The 26,958-nt window shown below is 43.9% G+C and overlaps 1 protein-coding gene across 3 annotated transcripts in view; it reads left to right on the top strand.

The window, feature by feature from the left end:
* The window catches only part of TTC7A (tetratricopeptide repeat domain 7A), a 1,536,967-nt gene that overhangs the window by 141,994 nt on the left and 1,368,015 nt on the right, over positions 1 to 26,958 (top strand). For all 3 annotated transcript variants that reach the window (XM_085612750.1, XM_085612748.1, XM_085612749.1), the window contains exon 2: positions 17,512 to 17,675. In XM_085612750.1, the coding sequence (XP_085468876.1) occupies positions 17,601 to 17,675 (75 nt within the window). In that variant the 5' untranslated portion in view covers positions 17,512 to 17,600. The remainder of the gene's footprint in view (positions 1 to 17,511; positions 17,676 to 26,958) is intronic.

The raw sequence follows: 26,958 nt of genomic DNA, 5'->3' as shown, positions 1-26,958 counted from the left end.
TTGGCCTAACAACGTGCGGGAAAGTTCTCACTCGGCCGAATTTACTGAACTGCTGACAGGCATGAACTACATCAAGCACATCAAAGTAGCCACTCGCAATAAGGGACACACCCTAGATCAGGTCTGGACCTCTAATCTAGAGATAGCCAACCTGCGCATTTCCCCTTGTTCATGGTCAGACCATCTTTTTATCACCTTTACCATCCCGAGTATCCTTATTGCCAATTCCTTGCCCTCAGCTACTATTATGGCCAGGAATTGGAGTCGGGTAGACAGTAAAGAATTTAGCACTTTTTTAGCTGCATCTAAACCCTCTGGTCTGATTGTATCCCCTCACATCCAGGCAGAAAACATTAACGCTTGGTTGGAATCTGCCAGAGACAGTTTTGCTCCTTTGAAGACAATTAAAAACAAAAGGCCCAACGACGCACAACGTAGGTTTTTCTGGAAATTTGAATGCTATGAAATTGGCCTTGCGACAAACCGAACGGAAGTGGAGACAGGAATACTGCCCCCATAAAAAGACCATCTTTATGGCAGTACTTAAAGATTACAAAAGCACCATCATCAGGACTAAATCTGAATATTTTTCTTCAAAAATCCTGGTATCCACTAACCAGGCCAAAGACATTTTTACAATAGTGGACAAACTTGTCAAACTTGACCGCGTTATCGCAAAACCCACTCCTTCACAATTCTCATGCGATTCTCTCAATATTTACTTTATTGAGAAAATTGGTAACATCAAATCCAGTATTCCTCAGTCCTCGCCATTTTCAGACCCCTGTGGCTCATATTCCAATCCTTACCACCTGGATCAATTCCCTCTCATCACCCAAGAGGTTTTTGTCTCCTTACTTAAGAAGTTTAGCTCTGGATCCCCACTGACAGCTGCCCTCCTTCTATCCTCCGGGAAGTCTTCCTCCATTGTCCTGAGTCCCCTATGTCGCTTCTCAATAATTCCCTTACTATGGGCATTGTCCCCAACCTTTATAAGAGCGCAGAAGTGGTACCTATTTTTTAAAAAAACAGGCACCGAACCTTCTATTCCCAGCAATGTTCATCCTATCTCACTGCTGCCCTTTTTGGGAAAAATCCTGGAAGCCCATGTGGCCAACTGTCTCAGCACCTTTGTTGAGAAGTCACACTACCTGAACCCACACCAAGCTGGTTTTAGACACGAACATTCCACAGAGTCTGTTATTTTAGCAGTCCTCGATGAATTACAAAGGGGGGCTGACCGGAGCTCCACGCAAGCTCTGGTGCTCCTAGATCTCTCTGCTGCTTTCGATACGGTCGACCACCATCTGTTGGTCCACCGGGTCGAGAGCACCGGGATCCGGTGTCCTACTCTGAAATGGATATCTTCATTTCTCAGTGACCGCTTTCAAGCAGTCCGTCTCGCTAGCTTTTTGGCTGAGAAGAGGAGACTGATGTGTGGGGTCCCACAGGGCTCATCGCTCTCTCCACTTCTTTTTAACTTGTACATTCTTCCTTTAATTTTGGCCCTTTAAAAGAGAGAGGTGGTTATATTTAACTACGCCGACGATCTCCAGTTAGTGTTTAACATTGACTCTTCCCCTTCATCTATGGAAAGCTTCCAGTCTACTATGATATTCATTATCAACTGGATGAATGCTAACCATCTTAAGCTAAATACAGATAAAAACCGAGCTGATTCTCACTGGTGGCTCAGGGAATCCCTGGAACTCCAACTTTTGGCCACATTCTCTGGGATGCCCCCCATCTCCTGTCAACTTGGTCAAAAGCCTGGGAATCGTGATTAGCAATGACCTCACGATGAAGGCACAGATTAATGCTGTGGTATCTGCCTATTTTTTCCACCTCCGGAGAATTCGAAAATAAGCAGATATTTAACCAATGAGACCCGGATTCAAGTTATACTTGCCCTGGTTATGTCGCGTATTGACTACGCGAATTCCTTGTATACCGGCATACCTGCTTACCAACTACGTCGGCTTCAACTGGTGCAGAACCAAGTTGCTAGGCTTGTGTATGGCCAACCTAAATTTCACCATGTGAAACATTTGTTGAAAAACTTACATTGGCTTCCTGTGACCCAATGCTGTCTCTTTAAATTAGGCTGCACTATCTACAAAGCCCTCTCGGATCGTGGTCCGGCCTTCATTGCATCTAGAGTACACAGCTATGTCCCCTCTCGTGCCTTGCACTCTGCGAACATGAATCCCTGGCAAGATCGTGGTTTACGCAAGGGGCGACCTATTACAGCTTAACTCGGGTAAGTTCCATCTGGAGCCGGCTACCATACACCGGCTGGGTTGCGAGGGTCTGCTAATTTCACCTAGGAGTGTCAGAGGGCGTCATCGCACTCCCAACCCCAACGCACATACCCTGAGCTACGGTCTATTGAATACTCGCTCTTTGCAGAGCCATAGGTTAGAGGTCTTCACACTTTTGGAAGACGGGGAGTTAGATGTCCTTGCGCTTACCGAAACATGGCTGGAGGATTGCTCAGTGCCTGATTTAGTGGCGGCCCTTCCAGATAACTACTTGGCTATTTATTTTAACAGGGAGGGGGCCAAGAGAGGAGGAGGAGTAGCCCTTGTATATCAGTCATGCCTCCGTGCCAATAGGTTCCTCTCTGAAACCCTTGGAGGAGCTGAGGTTATGGGGGTTAAGCTCAGGAGGGGAGCGGTCTGTGTGGTGTTCTTGGTGGTTTATCGGCCACCTTGGGCGTCGTCTGACTTCCCCACTCTCTTTGTAAGACTGGTCCAGGACCTGTGTACAAGATATGATAAAATGGTGATCGTTGGGGACTTCAACTATCATTGGGAAAAATCACCGAAAGAGGGACAAGCATTACAGATCGAGGAGGCGGTCTCCTCTTTAGGTCTTACCCAACAGGTCAAGGGACCGACACATGAGAAAGGTCATGTGCTCGACTTAGTCTGGACCACCATGCCAGCCCAGGGTATCACGGAAATTCTTCCCTGTGCTTGGTCTGACCATTTTCTAATTAAGGGTAGACTTTTATTGAAGGGCCCCCTGTCCAAACCTGGGGAGGGCTGGAAAACGGCCCGAAAATGGAGAAACCTTGATGGGGAAAAACTGGTCCACCTCTTAGAACACCACCCTTCAGCCAAAGAGCAGGATACCAACGTAGATGCTCTATGTGAACACCTCCAGCATAAATTGGGAAGTGCCATTGATGTGGTGGCACCTCTTTGCAGGATGAAGAAGGTGGCGAGAGGAGCCGGGGCGCCTTGGTATAATGACTCTCTTAGGGAGATGAAACGCGGGGTGAGGAAGAAAGAACGGGCATGGCGTAAAAAATACGACGCCATCTCCAAACAAGAATATGTTTCATCCTTAGCCCAGTACAAACTAGCCATACAATCAAGGAAGGCTGCTTTCTTTGAGGAAAGAATAACCACAGCAAGAAATCCGCAAAAAGAAATTTTTCGGGTCCTGGCGGAGCTCAGGGTGAACAAGGAGCAAAGTCCCGAGTTCACCCAGGACTGACTGTCAGAGGTTCCAGGATTTCTTCGTAAAGAAGATATCTGATATCTTGGACGAAACTGCTGGAGACCAATCAGGCAGGGTTCCGTGCTAATCATAGCACGGAACTAGTCATGCTATCCATTCTAGATGAGCTAAGGATGCGAGCTGATGTAAAAACACCGAGCGCCCTGGTACTACTGGATCTCTCCGCGGCGTTTGACACCGTGTGTCATAAACAGCTTCTGTCGCGGTTGAGATCCTTTGGCGTCGTGGGTACAGCACATGCATGGCTCACATCATTTTTGCAGGGTAGGACACAACGAGTGCAGCTGGGGGATCTACTTTCCACCCCTGCTCCGATCACCTGCGGGGTCCCACAGGGCTCTGCCTTGTCCCCCCTACTCTTCAACATCTACCTGCAGCCATTAATTGCTCTCCTGAACAGGATGGACTGCCTAGTGTACAACTATGCCGATGACACCCAGATAATCATCCGGCTGGATGATGGTCCAGGAGCATCCACTAGGCTACAGGACATATTGAAAACCACAGTCAATTGGATGTCCGAGAACTCCTTGAAAGTTAATCCGGATAAGACGGAAGTATTGCCCATTTCCATCTCGGGTAACCCTTGGAGTGAGAAATTTTGGCCTAGGGAGTTGGGCGCACCACCAAAACCGGCAGCTGCGGTTAAAAGCTTAGGCCTATATGTGGATAATAAACTATCCATGGAAAAACAAGTTGCCACTGTAGTAGGCACCAGTATATGCCTTTTAAGACAACTAAGGAAGATCTCTGCCCTACTTTCTTTCCCTACTTTGAGACACGTGGTCTCAGCCACAATTCTGGCTAGGCTGGACTACGGGAACTCCCTTTATCTAGGTTTGCCACAGCGGCTGCTGGACAAACTACAGGGAGTTATGAACGATGCGGCTAGGCTAATATTTAAAAAACCCAGGACTGCCCATGCCTCTCCCCTGATGCAGGAGTTGCATTGGCTGCCAACTCGGCAGAGAATTGTCTTCAAAGGACTGTGTATCGCTCACAAGGCTCAGTATGGCAAAGCACCAAAATACCTTAAATCCCGACTATCCCCCTACATACCGGGTAGGACTTTGCGTTCGTCGGACGCCACTCTTCTGTCTCAGTCCCGTTTCAAATTGTCCACGGTGGGCGGCCGCGCTTTTTCCAACACGCTCCCAGCTTTATGGAACAAATTGGACCCAGAGCTCAGGAAGGAAAGTAATCTACTTTCCTTCAGAAAAAAACTAAAAACGGTACTGTTCAAACAAGCATGGAGCAGATCTTAGGTACATAGTTGGTTTTTCAAGTGAATGTAACATCTTTCACGTAAATCTGGTCAGACTGCGCTTAGAGACCCCTGCGGTTATAACGCGCCATATAAATTAAATAAATAAATAAATAAATCCTGTTGACTCCTTGTCCGTTTAAACGCAAAAAACATGGGGGTCTTAGACTCTCGACTCTGGCACCACAATTCTGGAATTCTCTTCCCCTCGAACTGCACCTGTCCTCTCCCTATACTCAGTTTAGGACGTCTCCTAAAACCTGGTTATTTGTCCAGGCCTACAATTGAATCCCTCTTTTACTGTTTCAGCAACCGACCGACTCCGCTTAGCGCCAAGAAACCGTTGGTGAACGTGCGCTTTATAAATTGTTTTTAACATAACCTAACATAACATTTTGATTGGTTAATTAGTATGAGGTTGTGCTGGGATCGTACAATATTCAGTGATTGGACTGCAACAATGGGTTTGTTAGCGGGCGGAATCTCTCTCAGCGATCCCCAGAACTCCGGTGCTGTTTGGATAAAGTTAAATAATATATTGCAGGGATGAGTTACTATGGTACCCAAATGAGGACATCCTTTCACTGACCTGCTCCAAATACTCTAATGAAGGCAGTGTGTAATTTGCCTCCAATTAGTACAGAACTGAAACATTACAAAATGTGTGAATACATGCTAGAAAAAGGCTGCAGAAGATTTAGAAGAGATTTCAGAAGGTGTTTAGAAGTAATTCCAGGGAGTGGGTCCTGAGAGTGTACCATAGAGGGAGAATGCTCAGTAGGAACCTTTAGAGTGGGCACTGAACACGTCTGTAGGAGGCTGCATTAGGATTAAAAATGTGGAAGGGGCAATTTTGTTCAAGACGTTATGTGGAATAGAGTCCTGGGAAGTAATAAATCAAATTGGGCTCAAATAAGAGTCAAGCAATCTGATGAAGAAGCCAATTTCAAGCAATTTGAGGAAAAGAGCACCGAAATAAAAACTCGTTTGGAGAGAGACTGATAATTGGTCTGTTGTATGACAGTCTTAGAAGATAACAGTGTGGGAGGGCGTGTTCTGTCAGTCAGTTGGAGGAAGTGTTGTACTGCAGTCCATGAATGGTTATGCTGATTGGCACTCTGTGGACATCAAAGTGAAAAGTTGAATGAGAAGCAATGTATACACAACATTGATGGTTCATCTTTAGCCGCTAATAAGATCTATGAAAGGAACACTGAGGAACAGTCTTTAGAATTATAATTTTATTCAAGTGTTCCGTCTTTTTAAAAACCATCACACCAGTGCAGCACGTTTTACAGCATAACAAAATCCTAGTAAAAATTATTTATAGAAAGTTAATACAATTGACCCTTATTCTATATTCAGTGTACATGAGTAAAGTTTCAGTTATCCATCATAAAACCAATGTATATAACTATGATTCTGTAACGGCTTGTTTTCTTTAGAGATTTGTGTGGTTACTAATAATTTGAATACTCTGTTTGGGTTTCCACTGGAATTTGAACGAGTTCCTTTAAATACAAACTAAAACTTTTTACCCCCCTGCAAACTAGGGGGATTGAAGTCCCACCCAGCCAGGTGATTACTGCTTCTCTGCTTGTTCATGGTATTCTCTGCTTGTTCATAATATTAAATATTTCTTCTAATAATGACTTTTATTCTTTTAATAACTTTGGGCATGCACAGAAAATATTTTGGAGAGATTCATACTTATAATCACACAGTCTGCAGTCATGCTTTTGGTCTTTCCAGGAAGGAATGAGATCCTTTGTTCCCCATATACCAAAGAGTAATTTCATGAATTGATGTTTTAAAGCCACAGAAAAATGAGCTGCTAAATATTCCTGAGGCTTCCTTGTACCATATGAGCCGATCACCGTCCAGGCATGACATCTTTGTAGTAGAATGTTCTCGTCAGTTGAATGCGACAGGAGTTTTGTTGTTAAATTAATTGCTTGAAGCAGTCATTTGTGAACGGGGAGCAGTCAATGCAGGGAATTAAGAAGGTAAACCTATTTGGACAAATTGCGGCAGGTTTTGCAGTTAAATAAAACAAAATGTTGAGTAGAAAAATCATCATTATGGATGAAATTGTTCGGTATGCAGAATAGAAATCTTATTGGATATGAGGCATCACGTGTATTTGGTAACAGAAGATGAAATACGTGCACTGAAAAACCACCTTTGATAGGTATACGGAGAAGTGACACATTTATAGAATTGCGCAAGAATAACTGAAAAAACATGTGATTAGGTATTGCATGCCTATATCAGAGAATCTAAACAAACCTGCAGATGACTCGAAAAGCTGTGGAGGAACTCCAAAACCGCAGCAGACTTTGACAGCTTGAGAGCAGCTACCACCACGCACCACAAACTCGTCAGATGCTCGAGGAAGAAAGCACTCCAGGGCAGAATCTCCTCCCACGCCCACAAAAGCAAGGAACTCTTTGACAGCATCAAAGAGTTCGCCCAACCCACCAGTGAGACCACTGACATCCCACCCTCCCAGGACCTCTACGACAGGCTTCGCGCCTTCTTCCACCACAAAATCAGGACCATCTACAACGTCGACAACAACCTCCATGCTGAACCCACACCTGCTGCTCCCCACAACACTCAGCCGACACTTAACAGCTGGACCACTCTCAGCCTTGAAGAAAAGTTGAGGACTAGAAAGTCAATCCATTACGGGGCCCCCACGGATCCCTGCCCCCATCACATCTACCATAGAGCTGCAGACATCATCGCCCTGAGCTTCAACAAACCATCAACTGCTTCTTCAAGACCGGCTCCTTCCCCGACGACTGGAGAAATGCCAAGATCAATTGCCTCCTGAAAAAACCCTCGGCGGACCCCACCGACCTCAAGAACTACAGACCAATCTCCTTCATACTGTACCCGGCAAAAGTCATGGAAAAGGCCGTCAACAATCAACTCGCCTCCTTCATAGAGGAAAACAATATCCTCGACTACTCCCAATCAGGGTTGAGGAAGAATCACAGCACAGAATCCGCCCTTCTCGCCGCAACAGACATCCACTCCGTCCTCGACAGATGAGAGACTGTGGCCCTCAGCCTCCTGGAGCTCTCTGCGGCCTTCGGCACAGTCTCACCCCGCACCCTAGCCCGCAGGTACCAAGATGCAGGAATCCGGATCAAGGCCATATACTGGATCTGCTCATTCCTCTCCAGCAGAACTCAGTGCGTCAGACTCCCTCCTTTCCTCTTGGAACCCTCAGCGACCACCTGCGGTGTCCCACAAGGATCCTCCATCAGCCCCACCCTGTTCAACGTGTACATGGTCCTGCTCGCATCCATCGCTATATCACACAAACTCAACATCATATCATATGCTGACAACACCCAACACATTCTCTCCCTACTCAACAAATCCAAACGCAACTTTCAAGAAGTAATTAAAGCAGTCGCCAGGTGGATGAAGAACAGCCTCTACAGGCCCGAGCACACATATATCATGCAAAATTAGGCAAAGTAATATAATGAAAAACAACAGAATACATTTGTTTGTCTTTTAATGTTCTTTCTTCTGTTGGTCATACTGGTGCCGGTGAAGGACGCGGAAACACGTCTTAGGACCAAAGTACGGCTTCCATATAATTGAAATATAGAATTCATTTGTCCATATACAGTTACGGATATAAATAAGAATATACCAATTACTGATGTTACCACAACTACGTGAACAGAGATAACCAATTATCCCTGCCCTCTTGGCCGCGACGGAAGTATAACCGGTCCAAAGGTTGACCGTTCACCATCAAAGTACATTAGCCCTGAGGAAGTCGTGGGTTAATCCCGGGCGACGAAACACGTGTTGACCAACAGAAGAAAGAACATTAAAAGAGAAACACATTTATTCTGTTGTTTTTCATTATATTACTTTGCCTAATTTTGCATGATATATGTGTGCTCGGGCCTGTAGAAACTAATTGTGTGATACTTGTGATCACTATTTTGAGGGTTGGATGATCCCTCTTCCCTGGAGCACCAACAGATAGATACATTGAAGCTACCTCACACTGGAATTAGTAAGCGCCACAACCACATAGGGATATTCTCATCCTGTTTGATGAATAATAGCTGCCTACAACTCAACATAGATAAAACCGAAGTACTCATCATGGGCCCACACCCCGATGCCTGGAGCGACACCTGGTGGCCCTCTGACCTAAGGAGCACCCCCACCTAAGGAGGCCCCCCCCTCGACCACGCACGCAACCCCAGAATCCTCATCGACTCCAAACTCAAAATAAACCACCAGATCAACGCCGTCACCTCCTCCTCCTACCACTTCCTCGGCCTCCTCTGAAAGACCTTCAACTGGATCCCCCTCGAACACAGAAAAACCATCACCCACGCCTTCATCAGCAGCAGACTGGACTACGACAAGGCACTCTACGCCGGGACCAACCAGAACCTCACCGCAAACTCCATGCCGCCGCCAGACTAGTCCTCAACCTACCGCACCACTGCTACATCAGCCAACACCAATGGACACTACACTGGCTCCCTGGCGACAAAAGAATGACCTTTAAGCTTCTAACCCATGCACACAAAGCCCTCCACAATACTGGACCAGCCTACATGAGCCACTGTCTCTCGTTCCACGCACCCCAAAGATCCCTCTGCTCAGCACAGCTCTCCCTTGCGATGGTCCCCCACAGTAAGAGGATCAGAACAGGAGGACGCTCCTTCTCCTTCCTCGTCATCAAGGCATGGAACTCTCTCCCTCTCCACCTACGACAGACACCTTCACTCGCCAAGTTCCTGTAGGGCCTCAAGACCTGTCTTTTCTACAATGCACCGTAACATCCTGAAGCTGCGTTTGACCCCTCCTCCACAAGCGCCTTCAAACACTTTTGGGTGAGTAATCGCGCTATATAAACGCTTAATTGATATATCAGGATGGTGGTCTTAGGAAGTCTTTTTTGGAGTGAATGCATTCATTGACTCCTGAGGAGTGGCATTGTGAAACATTTGTTAAGAGTTGTTGTAGTGCCTTTGTGGGGGAGGGGATCACTAACAACTCATAATGAGCACACAGTCCTAGTTAGTAGAATGTAGTCTATCAATATATGCAGGATAGCTGAGAGGAAAGGTTCATCAGTCTCAATGGTGGAATGTCTCATGAGTTGTGGACATAGAAATGAGAAACATTTGAGGAAGCACAGAGCGCACTAAATGTGCAAAGAAGCAACTATTTGATACAGTTTTACAGGTATCTGATGAAGCAAAAACAGTGTGAAGATTTCCTGTAGTGCATTCTATTGCAGCAGATATACAGGTCTAATACTTCTATGTGTGGGGCCCTAAAGTGCTTGCCTATATGAGTAGCACACTCCAACCACACACCCTACATGGTGTAAAGATGCCTTGGGTTTAATCCTAGGTGGTAAGTGTTTTCGTACTGGGCGTGATGACCACCAAGCTGCGGGTATCTTGTTAAGGGATGCAGCGTGCAGCAATGTGGTGGATGATGAAGTGTGAGAGACAGATGCACAGTTTTATGCTATTCAGTATGCTGGTAACTTTGAACAGCTCTGCAGATCCCTTTTATAGCATTTCATATGATGTAGTCTGCTTAGCTGGTTACTGTACACTGTTGTACATTTAGAGATTTTGTGTATATTTGTGGTCCTATTTGGAGGGAGAGATATGGTAGGATGAACCAAAAAATGCGATATCCCCAACATGTGGGGAGCGTCCCCAGTCCACACTCAGATTTGAACTGTTTGAATAATTCTAAAACTAATCCAACGTAGTTCCAAGAAATATCTTTTATTTCATTTCAATTATTTGTTTCATTTCAACTTTGAATATCAATTTTTTTCTTTTTCTTTTTTACAATTCTTTATAACTGATATATGCCCAATGCATTTCGGGCAAGTCCTCAACTGTGTAGTGGTATGTTATACCATTCAAACAATCTCCTTCGATGATACTAACCCATTTGTAGCTTAAAGACGTCTTTCTAAATCATCCCGGCGTGTTTAACGCGGTGGTGGTTGGTGAACCCTTTCAGGGTGTGATGCGTTCTCAGGTTTCCATTTTTATTATCAGCCCATATCGGAGTGTCTTTTTGAGATGTAAAGCAGTCTTATTATATAGATATTTAGGACCTGCAGTGGTGGACTATATTAAACTGCTGGAAATTGTCCAGCAATGTGTGATAGATCTCTTCAATTATTCCATGCCTGTTCATTTAGTGATGGCTAGTTTTTTAATTATACTGGTGATGGACAACCCTCATATCGGATATGTCATGTGAATTTAAGAATGTTGTATATGGAAGTACATAACCATATAATGCAATGGAGAGTCATAGGTCAGCTCTTCTTAGCTTACCTACATATTGGAAGTAGTTTGCAATTCATGGGATATAATCTGAAAGTTTCACTTGAGGGTGACACTTTTTTCTGGGCTTTATTGCCGAGATTTAGGTAGTGTAGTTATCCATGTTTTCACCAGTCTTCGGACGTGTATGCTTCTGGGTGCTTCCAACGTTGGCTGGGAGTGGGTTCCAGAGCTCGGTTTCTACTGAGAAAGCAGGGCCTCCTACAGATTTCTTTTGGTAATGTGGCATGATAAGTGGTTCAATTCTGCAGTGCAGAGTTCTGCTTGGTTTGAATTACATGAATTTAACTTTTAGCTATAGTGATCCACTTCCTTGGGAGGTTCTGTGGACAATGCAGAGTTTTTTGAACATTGCCCTTCTAGCTATAGGTACCCATTGAAGAATATAATGAATATGGGTGGGCCAAGTTAGAGGTTGTTGGCATAGTCAAACTTGGAGATTACAAGTGTGAGGATGGATTGCAGTTTATGCTGCTGTGCAAGGTATGGAAAGATGCAACACAGTGTTTTGATTGTGTAGAAGGTACTCTTTGTGATGCTGTTAGCATGCTGTATCAAGGATTGTTCTGAATCAATGGTTTCCCATAGGTTTTACTAATTTCTCCTGACCTTGGAGGGGCTTGAAGATGCTTAGGCCATATGGTGGTGGGTTGGTAGTTTTTCCATTGTTCACAGGTCATATTTTCTGTTTTTGCAGTAGTGAGCTTTAGATGGATATTCATCATTATGGCACAAAGGCTGTCATTGAGTTGTAAATTGTAGAGGTCTTTGGACCTATCCATATTTAATATGTCATCTGCATAGTTGTAACAGGTGAGGTTGTAGGATTTAATCAGATTTGTCAAGGGGGTTAGGTAGATATTGAATATTTGATTTACAAATTCAAGGCTGATGTAATTGATTCGCACCTATCACTGTTGATTCGATTTAGTTAACCCTCAGGTGGTGAAACCTGTCTTGGGACACACAACGCTGTCTGTCAGTGCACAAACCATCTGGGCACGGATGCCAACATGGACTTTGATATTGGTTGTCAATATTATTTCTGGAGCTGGAATGATGGTATAATCATACATAATTATAAGATATTCCTGTATCATTGGGATTAGCCACAAATGGCACACCAGAAAAGTATATCCTGAACAAGGTCAGAGGGTAGAGATGTTGTGACTATTCAGTACTGTGGTGGACATGTAGGTCAACTAGATACAATAAGCCCAGAAGAAGTCTCTGTTAAGAGACGAAACGCATTGGCTACAGGGAAGACAAATATATTTTTTTAAAGCAAGAAGATATCAATAAAAAGAATTTGTAATAAACAAATTTGGATGGAGTCTGTGCATTATGTAACATATCTTTTGTGATACTTATCTAGTCAATTTATTGAATGGTTGGTGCTGATCATCTTATGCATTTGATATTGAATAATAGAGGGGATATGATGGAGCCCTGAGGAACGCCACAGTATTGTGTGTAAAGATTTGATGTGAAAAGGGGTAAGTAGACTACACTTTGTCTCAGAGATGAGTAGCAATCAGTTTTAAAACGTTTTCACGGATTTAGATATCGTGAAGTCTTTGCAGTAGCATGTGATGGTGGACAGTGTCCAATGCAGCTGATAAATCCAGAAGTAAAAAGGAAGCTACTCCGTATTTGTCTACTTTGAGTTTTAGATCATCTCAGATAGATATGATGGCTGACTCTGTGCCTATGCCTGGTCTGAAACTAAGCTGTTGGTCTTACAGTAAGCCATAAAGTTAGGTGAAGTTAGAGATTGGAGCAAATGCTACTCTCAACATTTTTTTTCTAAGAAATGCCCATTTGATATGGTCTTCTATTGTGCCGGGTCAGAAGAGTTGAGGTTTTGCGACAAATCAAAGATAAAGGCCCTACATTCAATACAGTATTTCAAATTATGAATCCATTCAGTGGTGCAACGTCCCTTTATCTTGTCAATGAGGTATCTCAGGTTCGGTTTTTTTCCAATTATTATCTTGTGATTACTTATTAAATGTGCTTGTTTTTAAAAATGGAGCACAACACATTTTTAAGATTAGCAATTTTTAAATCTATTATGATTTGTGCATTAAAACAATTTTGCATCTTGTGTATAAATATGTGACTCCATATTACAAGTATCGTAGGCAAAGAGTGGTAGTTTGTTTAGTTGACTCTCATTAGATTTTCATTACATTGAAACCTAAACCCCTGGCATTGTTGTAGTAATGAGAACACCATCATGATTTTAAAAAAGTTGTTCTTTATTTTGAAATGTGAACCTTTGGATGATATTTCTTTTTAAAATAATATTTGAAACCCCTTGAGAATTCGCCTAGAGTGCTAGAGCACTAAAATTGCAGGGGAGTCCTGGTTTTTGTATTAAGGAAGTCTTGAGAGGCAGGTGGAGCGGGGAGGGCATTTCACAGTAGCTTGTATGTTGCAAGTGATATGACTCTAAATGAGATCACACTCACCTGTCTACTATCTGAATTAAGAGACACATTTTTTAAAGCCCAGAAAGTAACAAACTGTGCAAATGAAACAGATAGAACATCTCAATAAACAGATCATTTCAATTCCCTCAAGCCTCTCTTCATCATGTACAAAGACATTCTTCACTGCAAGGTGCTTTTTCAAGAGAATAATTATTTCATCCATTTGTAAAAGCATTGTCTTGTAATCTTAAAAATATTCAAATGCAGTATGGTATTGAGTTGCGTACAGTGACAACCTCTAAAAGCAAACTTTAGCCTAACCCCTTAGTACTTGGTGCTTCGTCCGCATTGTATTCTAAGCAACCCTGCCTGCCAAGTGCCATGCATCTCGTGTTAGACTAATGCTTTTTTAATCATTTGTCCGCATCGTCGCAAGGTGTGAGAATGTCATGCAATGTTTGGCAATTGGCAGGGCTACACAGGATTTACAATTTTAAAAAATTCAGCTGAGAATGTGCATTTTGTGTCATGACGTGATGTTGTCTGCACCGGTTTTCATTGCAGCTCTAGCAGCAGTAGTCCGTGCAGAGGCTCAGGAAACAGGTGAAGTGTTTTTTGTTTTGTTTTTTAGTTCTTTTTTTATTTTTTCAAGTTATACAGCACATCTGAGGCACTCTCTCTTTGCCCCTTCATGAGAGATGACTGGCCCTTCCTCTTGTTTATCAAGTGTGTTTCGGGTATGGACGTGTGTTACCAGGGCACAAGTCCTATAAAAAGAAGTAGGGCGACTGACAATATGCAAATGAGCTCATGACATCACGTGCTGAATGTGTACCAGTGTCTGAAAATTACACCGGTACATGTTCAGCTTATTTCTGTGGGCCCCAGCTTCTTGGCAGGGGGGACTGTGTCCACCCTGTGAAAAGAGGGGGGGGACGCTGTGTACCTGCGTGTACCCCCGACTCGAGCCCTGTGTGTTACGTAGTTAGCGGGCTTCATCTACTCAATCTTGTGGCGGGATAGTAGGAACACCTGAAGGGCGGAGCTTCCGCTATTACACCCTAAAACTGCCGATTTTATTGAATGATCACCTCTGGGCCAAATCCAGGCCACACAAGCATAAAGGAGTTAACCTCATGGTCCAGCAATTAAAGTAAGACCACATGTTTTCCTAAAAGCTGCGTTTTGTCACTCGAATTGTTTGCTGTAGGGTAAATATATGAATGAAAAGCACGCTATTCCCCCACTGAGTTCTAATTGCTATATTTCCCTGTATTTTTACTCTTTAAATGAAAGAAAGGATCTGGTCTGATGGGCAGAGCTGCTGTCTTTAAACCTGGCAAGCTAGGTTCTAGTCTTGGCGTCAGCTCAACATCATGTGATTCTTCTTGTGCCTAAAAAATGTATTTGTCTTTGTGTGATCTAACTGCTGCTCGTGTAAAGAGTCCAATACCGTCTGGTCCAATTCGCTCTGTAAAAAACTGCAGTATTTATTATTTTTAATCGGCTCAATGATATTAAAAAGAAGTATGATATAAAATGTTTTTGTAGATTTAAACAGATCATGCATTATTCAGGGCATGGATGCTTAAAGTATCTCAGTATAATGTCCCTTGTTTGCTATAAAACAACAAATGATAATAATTTTGCAGTGGCCTCATTCTCCAGCCCTTCAATCCTATGTTCTTCAGGTCACCAACAAGGCCCAGTTTAATTTTTAAGGTCGAGCCTAGGCAGCGCTGTCTGCAAGACCTGCTGTACTGGAAAATGACTTTGGTCCCGCCTGCTACCTTCCCATTGGTACACTGCAGTGTAGCTCTTTTTTGCTGCATCCTAAATGGCTCATGCAGCGTAGGGTCACTTCCATGTTCTGGCACAGGTTAGCCGCTCAACTACAATTTCCTTCTGCTTCAATGGTTTTTGTGGTATTTTGGAGAACTCTTTTTTTTCTTCTTTTAATTGCAGCGCAGGCATGCCGAGCTGTATCTTCAACTATGGCGGCTGCGCCTTTTTGTTTTGCACGGCGCAGCTTGCACACGTACTTTTCACCTCCCGCTGAGCTGGAAGTGTAAGTGCCTCACTAATGCGTCGCTGTTCTTAAAAGCCTCTTCATCTTTCAAAGGGGTCAGAAGGGGTGGTTGGGGGTAAAGTTTGCAAAAGCGCCAGGGATGGGAATCCAAGCCCCAGCTACCTGCACCACCCCTTCTGCTGCCCCTTCAGGTTTGTTGCTGTTAAAGTTTCCAGTGTCACTTTCAGGCCCACTCACTTCCTGCAGCAGCTGAGCTAAGAAGTGAGGGGAGGCATCGCGGCATCCCTCCCTGCTCCAGGCACCCTGGTCCCCTCCTGGAAATGGAGCCTCCTGTGCCGCGTCAGCCTCCAGGGATGCTAAACTCCCATTGCTGCACCCCCCACCTCCATAATCCTTCTCTCCCCCCCCCCCTGACATTTCATACAGGGGTTATAACTCATGCTTTGGGCTCCTGCTAGCACTGCTTTGCCCACAAGTACTCCAAACCCTGCGCATGGTATGCATTTACTCTTCCCCCTCCCCTGCAGAAGCCATGATCTCTTGCCCCTCCCATTGCAAAATGCTGATTTTTAGCCCCAAAGACAATTGGTCCCATATGCCTTCCTTTAAACTGCTCTATTTTCAGATCACGCTGCTACATTCAACTACACTTAACTGCACAACAGTTCATGTAACTTTAATATCTTTATAACTTTACAAAAAAACTTGTCTTAACTTCCTTTCAAAAAATAAAAACATATATTCAAAATAGCAACTGCGACTAGCACACAATTCCACTACACACCACAACATACACTACATAATACATGGGTAAAAAACATTGTCAATTACAACGCACATAGCTCGAAGCAAATGTGAGATCTATTGCATTTCTAATGCTTGTTTTATTTAACTCTCGATCTTGCAATTTCCACAAAAGGTAGCCCGTGCTGGGAGGAACGCAAAGAACAACTGCTGATATTGTAATAGCAGTGATTACAAAGAGCTTGTGTTGAACGAATGCTTATTGCGTATGGTGTTTATAGTTTTGTAAGACTGTGTGTGGGAGGTGTGGGCGTGCACTTCCTATGATCTTAATTAGGTGTGGACGTGCCCAAGCTACACAATGCACGCACACAATTGTTCATTCCATCACTTTATTACATTACAGGGACATAATTGCTTTGTTCTACTCGACACTTTGAGACACACTTTATCTTAAGGCGTGAAATGTCACACGCACGTTACAACCATGAGAATGTCACACATAAGCAAACTGAAAATTTGGCAGCTATGTTTCCTTCGTCTTAATTGATTTTGCTCGCGAGAAAGTATCACTCAGTCGTGTATGTCACAAATTATGAAAATGTCACACATAAGCAATCTCAAACCTTGGCAGCTATGTCTAAGTAGGGTCTCTGCAAGTATGTTTGGCATCCTAGGCGAGATGGCATTTTGCACCTCCCGCTGATGGACCCTAGGCAGCCCCCTAGTATCCTACAGCTATCCCTCATTTTCAGATTTGAAGGGTAGGATCATCCTGTCCCACTCACACCCGGAAGCCACAGAAACCTTGTACAGTAGGCCTGGACTGTGAACGTAGTGGCTCTCTACTGAAAGGGCTTTCACTTTGTTTCTCAAACATGTGGTGCAGGGGGAGCTTGAAAACCAGCACTAGGGAATGTGCAAGGATACAGACATGTAAAAGTAAAATCTTTGCACTGGAGGAAGAGTTCCCATCTTCAAGAAATTACATGTTTTAAGCCAAATGTTGAATCTATGTATTATGATAAATGTTTGCCGAGGCGCGCCAGTAAATCCTTTATATAGCAGCAGCATCATAAAACATTGCTATATATGGGAAAAGTAAACCCGCTCTTTTTAACCCCTGTCTTCCAGATGACTTTGGGAATCTGCTGCTTGCTGAAGCCCTGCTGGAGCAGTGTTTAAAGGGAAACGTCGCCAAGCTGAAAGACTGTATCCCACTAATGGAGAAGCATGAGCCAAAAATGAGACAAGCCAAAAAATATCTGACCAATATTCTAAACAGAGGGAAATTAACGGTAAGTGCCTGGTGTCAGCAGCCGACAAACCACGTCACTGGAGCGGTGCTGCCGGTGCATGCTTCACGCGGGACAACTTATTGCCGCGCGCGCTCCTCCCTAGAATGCGCGTCTGCTTACTATCTTCCGGGGTCAGTTCCAGGTTTATTGTAAGAATGATAACACGGTGCATTTGTGTCGTGCTGACATTTTAAGCCCCGTGAAGAGCTTGTTTCAAACGCAACACGCACTGCCTCCTGCTGCTCTGAGATGCACACAGCTGGTTTACCGCCATGGCCAGAGGGTTGTTTATATATCACGCCTCTGACTCAGAAGAGAATAAGCAACTACACGTCATGCTTCCTTCAACTCCCTAGGACATACACAAGCACATCACCGTCATTCATGGAACACACGAATTATCTCGTCAGCCACGCCATCCTTTCTACTCACTCTTGCACATTATGCATCTTCACAGGCTTCTTTCCCTCACAGCGGCAAGAGCAGCGCCCCCTCCCCTGCTGGTTTATGCTTTGAAGTGGTCTACACCTGCTCTGTGTGGGTAGATGGTGCTGCTATGATGAGCTTTGTTAAGCTGTTGTGTGTTGAGCCCAATTTAGCGGTCCACCTCAGGATACCCAGAGTCGCAGGCTGCTGATGTTTCCATGACTGTTGGTCATTGTGAGGAGCAGGGCTCATCATTGGTCTTTGGAACTTTGTTCCAATATACTGGCCAGCAGTGCACACCCCTACAGCTGGGTATGTAAGGGAACACAATCTGTACAGGCCAGTCCACACTTCCTTTGGGGAATCCCTGTTGGGATGATTGGTTTGGGCCCAGAGTGTAATATAAATACATTGCATTGTGTTATGTTATACATTTTGCATTGGATTGGAATGTGCTGTAGCGGGGGAGATATTAGCACAACCTTCCTCCAAGGCTCGGCTCATGCGATTAAAGGGGTGTGGTAGGCTAGACTGGAAAAAGTTTAGAACAGGGTGCAGGAGGTGCTGGCATGAGGAAAGGGACACATGGGCTTTGAGCAGGCACTGCTATATGTGAAGTCCAGAATCCCCTCCGACTGCCACTTGGTAGTGCTTAGGTTTGGGCAAGCTTCTTTTTGCAGTCCTTCAAGTTAGTGATGGCTTTATTGCAATTATTTATCAGATTTTTCCAGCCCGGGAAGCAGTCGCGGCTAATATGGCTTGCGGCTGGTTGGGCAGGTGTGAGTGGTGGGTTGTTTGGCTGAAGGGTGTCGCTCAAGGGGAATGATGATAGTAATAAAATAAAAAAACTTACCTGAAGGCCAGGTCCCGCGTCTTCTCTACTCTTGCTCTCCTGCCTCTGACAGGAACAGGAAGCAGGCAGACAGGCTCCATCCTCTAAGCCAATCACAACGCTGAAATGCAGCGTTGTGATTAGTCTGAGCACCATGACACGGTGCTCAGCCAGGGGCTAGAGGGGTGAGCATGTCCTCCATACAGGCTGTAATGCAGCCTGCATGGTGAACTTGGTACTGTGCATGACTGGTTTGGGCGGCCCGGGAGGGCCGACCAATCAGTCATTGCGCACTGAGGAGTGAGCTAACCACTCCTCCCCTGCCCTGCTTGGAGAGCAGAGCAGCCCCGCCCGCCCGCCCGGTGCAAAGCAGCAGGACAGGAAACATAAAATTACAACAACTTTAAGTTACTGTCATTTTATGTTTCTCACTGCTTAAAAGTAGTGGGGCGATGCTTCTCCGCCATAGCGGAGGAGCGCCCCTGTCGGGAAGCCATGTGAATCATGACAGACCCGGACAGAAAAATGGCAGTGACTGGCAGGGAGAAAACTCCATAAAGGTCAGGGCCATTGTTTCTTTGTTTTACGAAATCAAGCTCCAGGGTTGGAAGCTTGTTTAAAAAATACAAAAGAATGCCAAGCAGACCAAAGAAATGATGGACCTGGTTTGCATTCATTTTTACCCTCAGTACCTCACGGAGTTTACAAGAAATCTCTAAATGTGGCAGGCATTCCTCTACTGACCTGACACACTAGAGCAGACGTCTTCATACTGTGGGGCGGGCCCCACTAGGGGGCCTCAAGTGATCCCAGGGCCTGGTCGATAGAAGCCATTATGATGATAACCTTGCTTTGTTTTAAGTGTAAAAAGTGATGGATCTGTAATGGGCCGTCACTAACCTCATTTATCATTTATATCCTAGCTGGGGGGAAGGTGTCAAAAGGGCAGGGACTCCAAAAAATTTTCAGAACCCGCACTTCTAATAAGCACACTGTGGATACTTAACTGCAATGTTTAAATAAGTCTAGACATACAGAAACATTGCCAATTTAATAGAATAATTGTGAAAAATTCTGAGGGGGGTCCTGATTATTATATATTTTTATTCCACTGGAGGCACGGCATTAACATGTTTGAAGACCACTGCACTCGAGGGTTCCCCAGTTGGCTCTAAATAATCCCCTAGGTGTTGTGTATGAGCCTTGGTGACTTAAGGGAGGTGAATTAAAGAGAGTAACTAAAAACACACAATGGGTGATTGCTCCTTAATGTGCATTTGTGCTCCCAAAGGGATACCTTTGAAGCATTTTGAGAAGTGGAGCTCTGATCCCTTCTGCTTGAGAGAAGCTTGAATTGTAATCCGCTAGTTGGAGGTTCACACACACAAAATCCCTTCTGTATTTTTTGTTTGTTTCAGGAGCAGAGAGTACAGCAGATACATAGCAGCCCTCATTTGGATATTTTGTTTGTAGAATATGAAGAAGGCAATGTGTATTTGTATTTTGACTTGATAATGAGTGGAGCTGGTTAAGTACCCAAATATTCCTGAACACCAACTCACAAGTAGATAAACCACTCCAGCCAAAATCAATGATTTTCTCAACCTCTATAGTGAGAGGGTAAGTAGGTCCTGCAATGATTCAAACCCATGATCTGCTTTCTACACACAGAACTCTGTTTGTTAAACCACCCAGCTACTTTACTTATGATTGGAACTTGTGACCTGCAAATTATAGGTATGTTTGTGCAGGAGATAAGTAACCCCCTGCAACGAGTTCATTTAATGAAACAGATCTTTTACTGGAGACATAATACACTGAGCCATTTAACTCTGTGTGCTTGGGAAAAAGAGAAAGTGAGACCTGCAGATTACATTTTCACATTGAACACCTGCACATTCTTAATTTTTCTCTCTCATTCATAAGCTCTGCTGCTGGACAATTAGGAATAGACAGGCAGGTGGGCCATGGTACTAAATTATAGATAAATCTCAAATTTAACACACATTCTGTATTTAAATTACAATTCACAAATAATTAAGGAAGGTAAAACATATATACAAATGAATGGCAATGCAGCATATTCAATATACTGAGGTATTAAGAATTTGTGGTAGTAAAAATGATCCCCAAGTATTATTTATGAAGAAACGTTAATGGAGCATCCACTCATCCTTTAACTCAACAAGCAGCTGCTGTTTCCAACATATTGAATTTAGAACATGACTCAAAGCTAAACACCATGACATAACAAAGCTAGCTGCCAAGCAAGACTGTACTCTACAGTGCACACAAGCTGTACAGGATTGTTAGATTTAACATTCTTCTACATACTACATACCTACCTTCCTTCTAAACAAAAACAAAAAATAAATAAATAAGATAATGAATGCTAAAAATAAGATACAATAAACCTGCATAGTTATTGCAATAAAACATTTTCAAATGTTTTAGTTAAACATCTTTCTTATTTGCAATCTAGAACCATGTGATAACCTTTCTAAAGTGTGACTTGGTGTTTCAGCCTTTTTTAACTCCCGCCGTATCACTGGAAAAATCAGGACAATTGTAATCATTACACTCTTTGTGTATAGTATCCTTGACATTTGCTAACCTGGATAAACTCCACCAAGAACCATTACTTAAACAGGCAGATGTTTTCCCAGTTTCAACTTTGAAAACCACAGAAAACTTGGAATGTCCTTTCTTCACAAGTATCAGTAGCTTAATTTTTACTTTATTACCTACACTCAACAGCTTTTGTTTGCATACTCTCCCATTCACCATATTCTTTTCCTTTTTCATACAATTTTCATTCACCATCCTATACATCTTTTTAAAATCAACCATCTTCTCTTTGGACTTTAACCACCTGGGATTCAACTCCTGTCTTGGTTTCCTTCCCTTAGGCAATAGAAACTGTGAAAACGTGGTTGCACAATGTGATGAACAATGATGAGACCAAATGAAATCCGCGACATTTTTTTTTTTTAACATCAATGCATGCTTTCAGAGCCAGTTGAATACCTTCAGCTAAAGTTTTATTGGTGAATATAATGCTGTCTTCACATGTAGAATGTTAGCTTTTTAAATAAATCATGTGAACAAGCTGGACGTAAATTGTATGACATTATCTGACACTATGTACTCAGGTAAACCTTCCCTCCTGAACAATTCCTGTAAAATTCAATGATGGTATCAGAAATGAACTCGCAAAACCCATTTCACCTCCACCCATTTTGAAAAATAATCAGTCACCACCACAATAAAATCTTTGCCATTCAAAATTCTTTCATAAGGGCCTAGTGCATCAATAGCCAACTTTTCCCATGGCTTTTATCGAACATAAGAATGTAAATGGGTGATTTGTTGTGTTTTAAGCACTTTGTCTGAATCTGCACACACTGAACAGTCCTTTACAAAACCTATATTATCACTATCCATATACGGCACCAAAACTGATCCCATACTTTTTTGACAGTATTGGTTTGCCCTGGATGGTCCCAAATGAGCAATAGACATCAGCATTTTCCTAATACCAATAGGAGGAACAATTATTTCACCTTTTAACACATCATTTGCTGGAGAAAGATCCTGTCTGACTTTCCAATAACACTCAATTTTTTAGATAGATGTTTCTCTAACAGCCATCCTTTAACAATATAATCTTTCAATAATTTCATTGTCGCATCATCCGATGTAGCTTTCTTCCAGTCTTCTTTGGATATTACTTGTGTCATGGAAAGTAGAACATCTTCCACCGTGGCTACCACACTGTAAGAAAGTAGGATCTGCTTCTTAAGGTTACCCCCACTTTTTGCTAAATGTAATACTGTTTTGACCAGTCTGACTGGGATCCTGCTAATCAGAACCAGAGTCTAGCTGCTTCCTCCCTAAACTGTTATGTTATGTCCTTAGGTACACTCCAGATTGGATACTTTGGTACCCTTGTCACTCCCTAGTATATGGTACCAATGTACTCTGGGCATAGTTACCCCAGAGGCCTCCCATGGGCTAAAGCATGTATTATGCCACCCATGAGAGGCCATGCAAAATGGAACTACAGGCCTGCCATTGCCGCCTGTGTAAGTTGGTGTATGCACCACTTACTTAAGAAATAAGTTTACTATATCTAAGGGTCACTGCACTTAAACCATAGCAGGCCTTTACAATACCGAGGGCAGGGTGCTTGGCTCTGAGTGAGAGCGTGCTACTGCATGAGCAGGACACCCCTACAGCCTACGGAGTCCCTTCTCCTGGGTTGTCAGTGAAGCAACCATATACGACATAAAGAGGGGCATTACGCGACTGCGTGATGACCAACTCTAAAACGGCTGAAACAAACCCTATCATGTTTGGTGTCAAACATGTTGGAATCATACCCCCACACGGGTAACTGGTGTGGGAGGTATGATCCCACCCCTCAGAAGCAAGCTTCGTGGGGTCCCTGGTCTTCCCGGTACTGGCCTTCTTAACTCCAGACAGCACAAAATGGTTCCTGCAGACCAGAGACACATTTCAGCCCTCCTGCTGCTGAGCCAAGCTCGAGCAGGGACAGGCAGAACAATAGGCATCCTATCACAGGGAGGTGTGACCACCTCCCACACAGGATTGAGTGTATTAGGGCTGGGTGGGTGCGCTTGACAGCTACTGAAAGTCTGCATTAGGGGCACATTTGGTGTCCCTGTGCATAGTCCAGTTCAAACCAGTCCTGGGAGCCATTGGCCCGAAACTGGACAAAGGACACAGGAGTAACCTCACCCCTATCCAGACCCTCCCCTGGGAGGGTCCCCTGAATCTTTCCAACACTCTCCTGTGGGTATTTAAGGGCTTACATGGCTGTAGGACCTTAGAATCGTCGTGGACAAGATTCTAAACTGAAACCACTGCACTTCGACCATCATGGCACTCTGGACTTCGTTTGGGCCTGATTCCGTCTCAGTCTGCTGCATCGTCTTTGCCTGTGCACCATACAGGATCCGTGCAGGACTTATGGAGCATCAAAGACACCTGAAGTAATCGCCCTTGGAGTGAAGGAGTCACTCCCCTGCATTCGCAGGCACTGCAACACTGCTGACCGGTCTGCTCATCCCAAGCTTCTACGGACTATGAAAGGCTCAGCAACACAGGAGGTGGGTTTCTACATCTCTTGAGGCCTGAGCTGCCCTCTCACCAAGTTTGAGTTCAGAATCCCTTGTGGGGGCTGCAATAGCCGAACCCCTGTGCACCGCGTACTTTTGCAAGTGCATGTGCTTGTTGGCAATTCCTTAACAAGTGCATTGGGCTCAGAGTAGCCCCAACCTCTGGCACCACTTCCTACTAAGATCTTCAACCATCTTGCACCGTGTGCTCTGTCGCCTGTTTTGTGAAGCTGTTCGAGGTCCTTTTGCGACTCCTGTGCCTCCAGCTTGTGGGTCCATTTGAGGGTCAACCTTACTTTTCTTGGGCTCCCCTGGTTGCTCCAGGTTTACCCTGACTCCTCTGTGTGTGGTGAGTCTCCTGGCCCTTGCTGGTCCGAGCCGTACACTGCATAGGTTGCCGTTGCCAAGGCTTGTTGGTGCTCCCACCTGACACCGACCACTCCGCACTCAACATCCTTAATGAGACAGCTCGTATGCAGCTCCTGGTTAGTCCTCAACATCACCTGGTCCCAGCAGCTGCAGAGTCAAGGTCCCCGTCAACTATCCTTAAGCACCCGACATCGGTGGGCATTTGTCTACTGAGCCCCATGTCACCCTGAAGCGACCCAGACCTTGTCCCCTCTGCTTTCTGGTACTCTTGGACTATAATCCACATTTGGATTCCAACGGACATTCTTCTCCCTTCCAGCAGCGGCTCTTTTTCAAAGTCCTCCATTGGGTTCGACTGCAGTTTCCGACGCCACTTCACACCTCTGCACCCGGCTCCCATGGTTTGGGTAATTTGGGTACTTTGGTATTCATGGGTGGGGTGGCTCTCCAACCTTATGTCTTCTACAGGGTTTCTTCGTAGTCCACTGGGAAGGATCCTTAATCTCTAAAACTCCAACTGCGACTTTCACATAAAGTTGTAAGGAGCTTGTGCTAGTGTTCCCACACTGCACCCGTCCTCCATGGGGTCCCTATCTACTCACCTTGGGTGGTTCCTTGGGGTCCCAGCGATTCCACGTCCTCTCGACAACATCCTGACTCGAGTCGTGGTTCTTACACCACTTTCTTAGTATATGGTTTGGTCCCCCCACGGCCCACTGTGTATTAATGCTATTTACTGTTGTTTATTTGCTAAAGTAGTGTGTGCTTTGTGTTTATCTCCGTGTAGGATATACTGTATTGCACTAGATAGTGTTATATAATAAATACATATTTGTAGAAGTATTGTGTGGTTCCCTTTTCATTTAATCTATACAATAAGATTGCATTCTGGTAAAACAAGCTGCTTTACACTCCTTCAAGACTTAGCCTGAAGGCTGCTCTCCACAGCTATGATTTGGCTAGCTTACTAAGGTTGTCTGAGACCTCTTACATCAGCATAAGGGTTGTCTGGACTGGTGCAGGGTACCCACACTAAATAGTGGACAGCATATACCCTGCCAGCCCCCCCCTCTCTCTCTCTCTCTCTCTCTCTCTCTCTCTCATACACACACATCCTCTCTCTCACACATTCTCTCTCTCTCTCTCTCTCCCTCCCTCCCTTCATGTGCAACCAATTCATCATCGGGTACAACATTACCAGCCAACCTGGACAAACAATCCGCATGAACATTCTGTACTCCAGGAATATACACGACTGTGAAATTATGTTCATACAATTTTGCCAGAAACCTTATCAACCTAGATGACGCTTTTCCCACTCCATTCTTAGACAAAAACGATATTAAAGGATTGTGATCCTTTTTAAGTTTAAAAGGTTTACCCCATAGACACATATTGAAATGCTCAACTGCCCATGCACCCCTCAGAGCTTCTCTCTCTTTATAGTAGAGTATTTTGTTTCAATAAAAGTAAGTGGTCTTGACACTAAGGCAATTGTATTCTCAATACTTCCTCTCAACTTACTCAACACAACTCCTAATACTGTAGCACTGGCATCTTCTGTAAATATATTAGTTGACATCTGTGAGAATGCAGTTAATGGTTTGCATCCTATAATGGCTTCTTTAACTGCTTTAAACGCCACTGTATGTTCACTGGTCCACTTAACTCCTTTTATAATGACAACCTCAAATGAAGTACCATATCTGCAAACTTACTCACAAACCTTGAATAATATTCACAAAGCCCCAAAATTGACTTAATCTGATCTTTAGTTTAAGGCTCTGCCATATTTCTAATGGAATCAAGCAAATCATTTTTTGGAGCAATGCCTGACCCACTAATTTGATGTCCTAAATATTCCATCTCTGTAGCAAAAAACTCCCCCTTATGCAGTCTAACTGTCATTCCCTTCATTCAACGTAGCTAAAACTTTGCCCATTGTCTCATGTTGTTTGTCAGCAGATTCAGAATATACTAAAACATCATCCTGTAATGCCACCACCCCATCGGTATCTCCAAAAAGACAATTCATAAATGTTTGGAAAACCCATGCAGTGGATGACAACCCAGAAGGCACCTGACGTACCTAAATGTACCTTCTGGTGTTATAAGTGTTGTAATGGGTAGTGACTTCTCTGTTAATTCAATCTGATTGAATCTATTGTAGTAAAATATTTAGCCCCATCCAGTTTTGCCAGTAATTCTTGCACCTTAGATAAAGAATGACACTCTTGAACAATTTGTTTATTGACTGATCTAAGGTCAACACACATTCTGAGTTCTCCATTTTTCTTTTTGATCAAAACAATGGGAGAAACCCATTCCGATGCATCCACCGGTTTTATCACACCCTCTTCACATAGCTTCTTTATCATAGCCGACAATTCTCATCTGGCAGATAGTGGAACATGTCTCAGTTTGTGTTTAGTCGGTACTACATATTTTCTTGAGTTGAGAAAGTGAAGGGATTTTCTCATAAAATCCAAGTTCCTTTCTAAATACATCCTTATAT

This window comes from Triturus cristatus, chromosome 6 (assembly GCF_964204655.1).
Source record: "Triturus cristatus chromosome 6, aTriCri1.1, whole genome shotgun sequence".
Classification (NCBI taxonomy): Eukaryota; Metazoa; Chordata; class Amphibia; order Caudata; family Salamandridae; genus Triturus; species Triturus cristatus.
The sequence above is the reverse complement of the archived record's forward strand: the minus strand, read 5'-3'. Positions and strand labels throughout refer to the sequence as shown.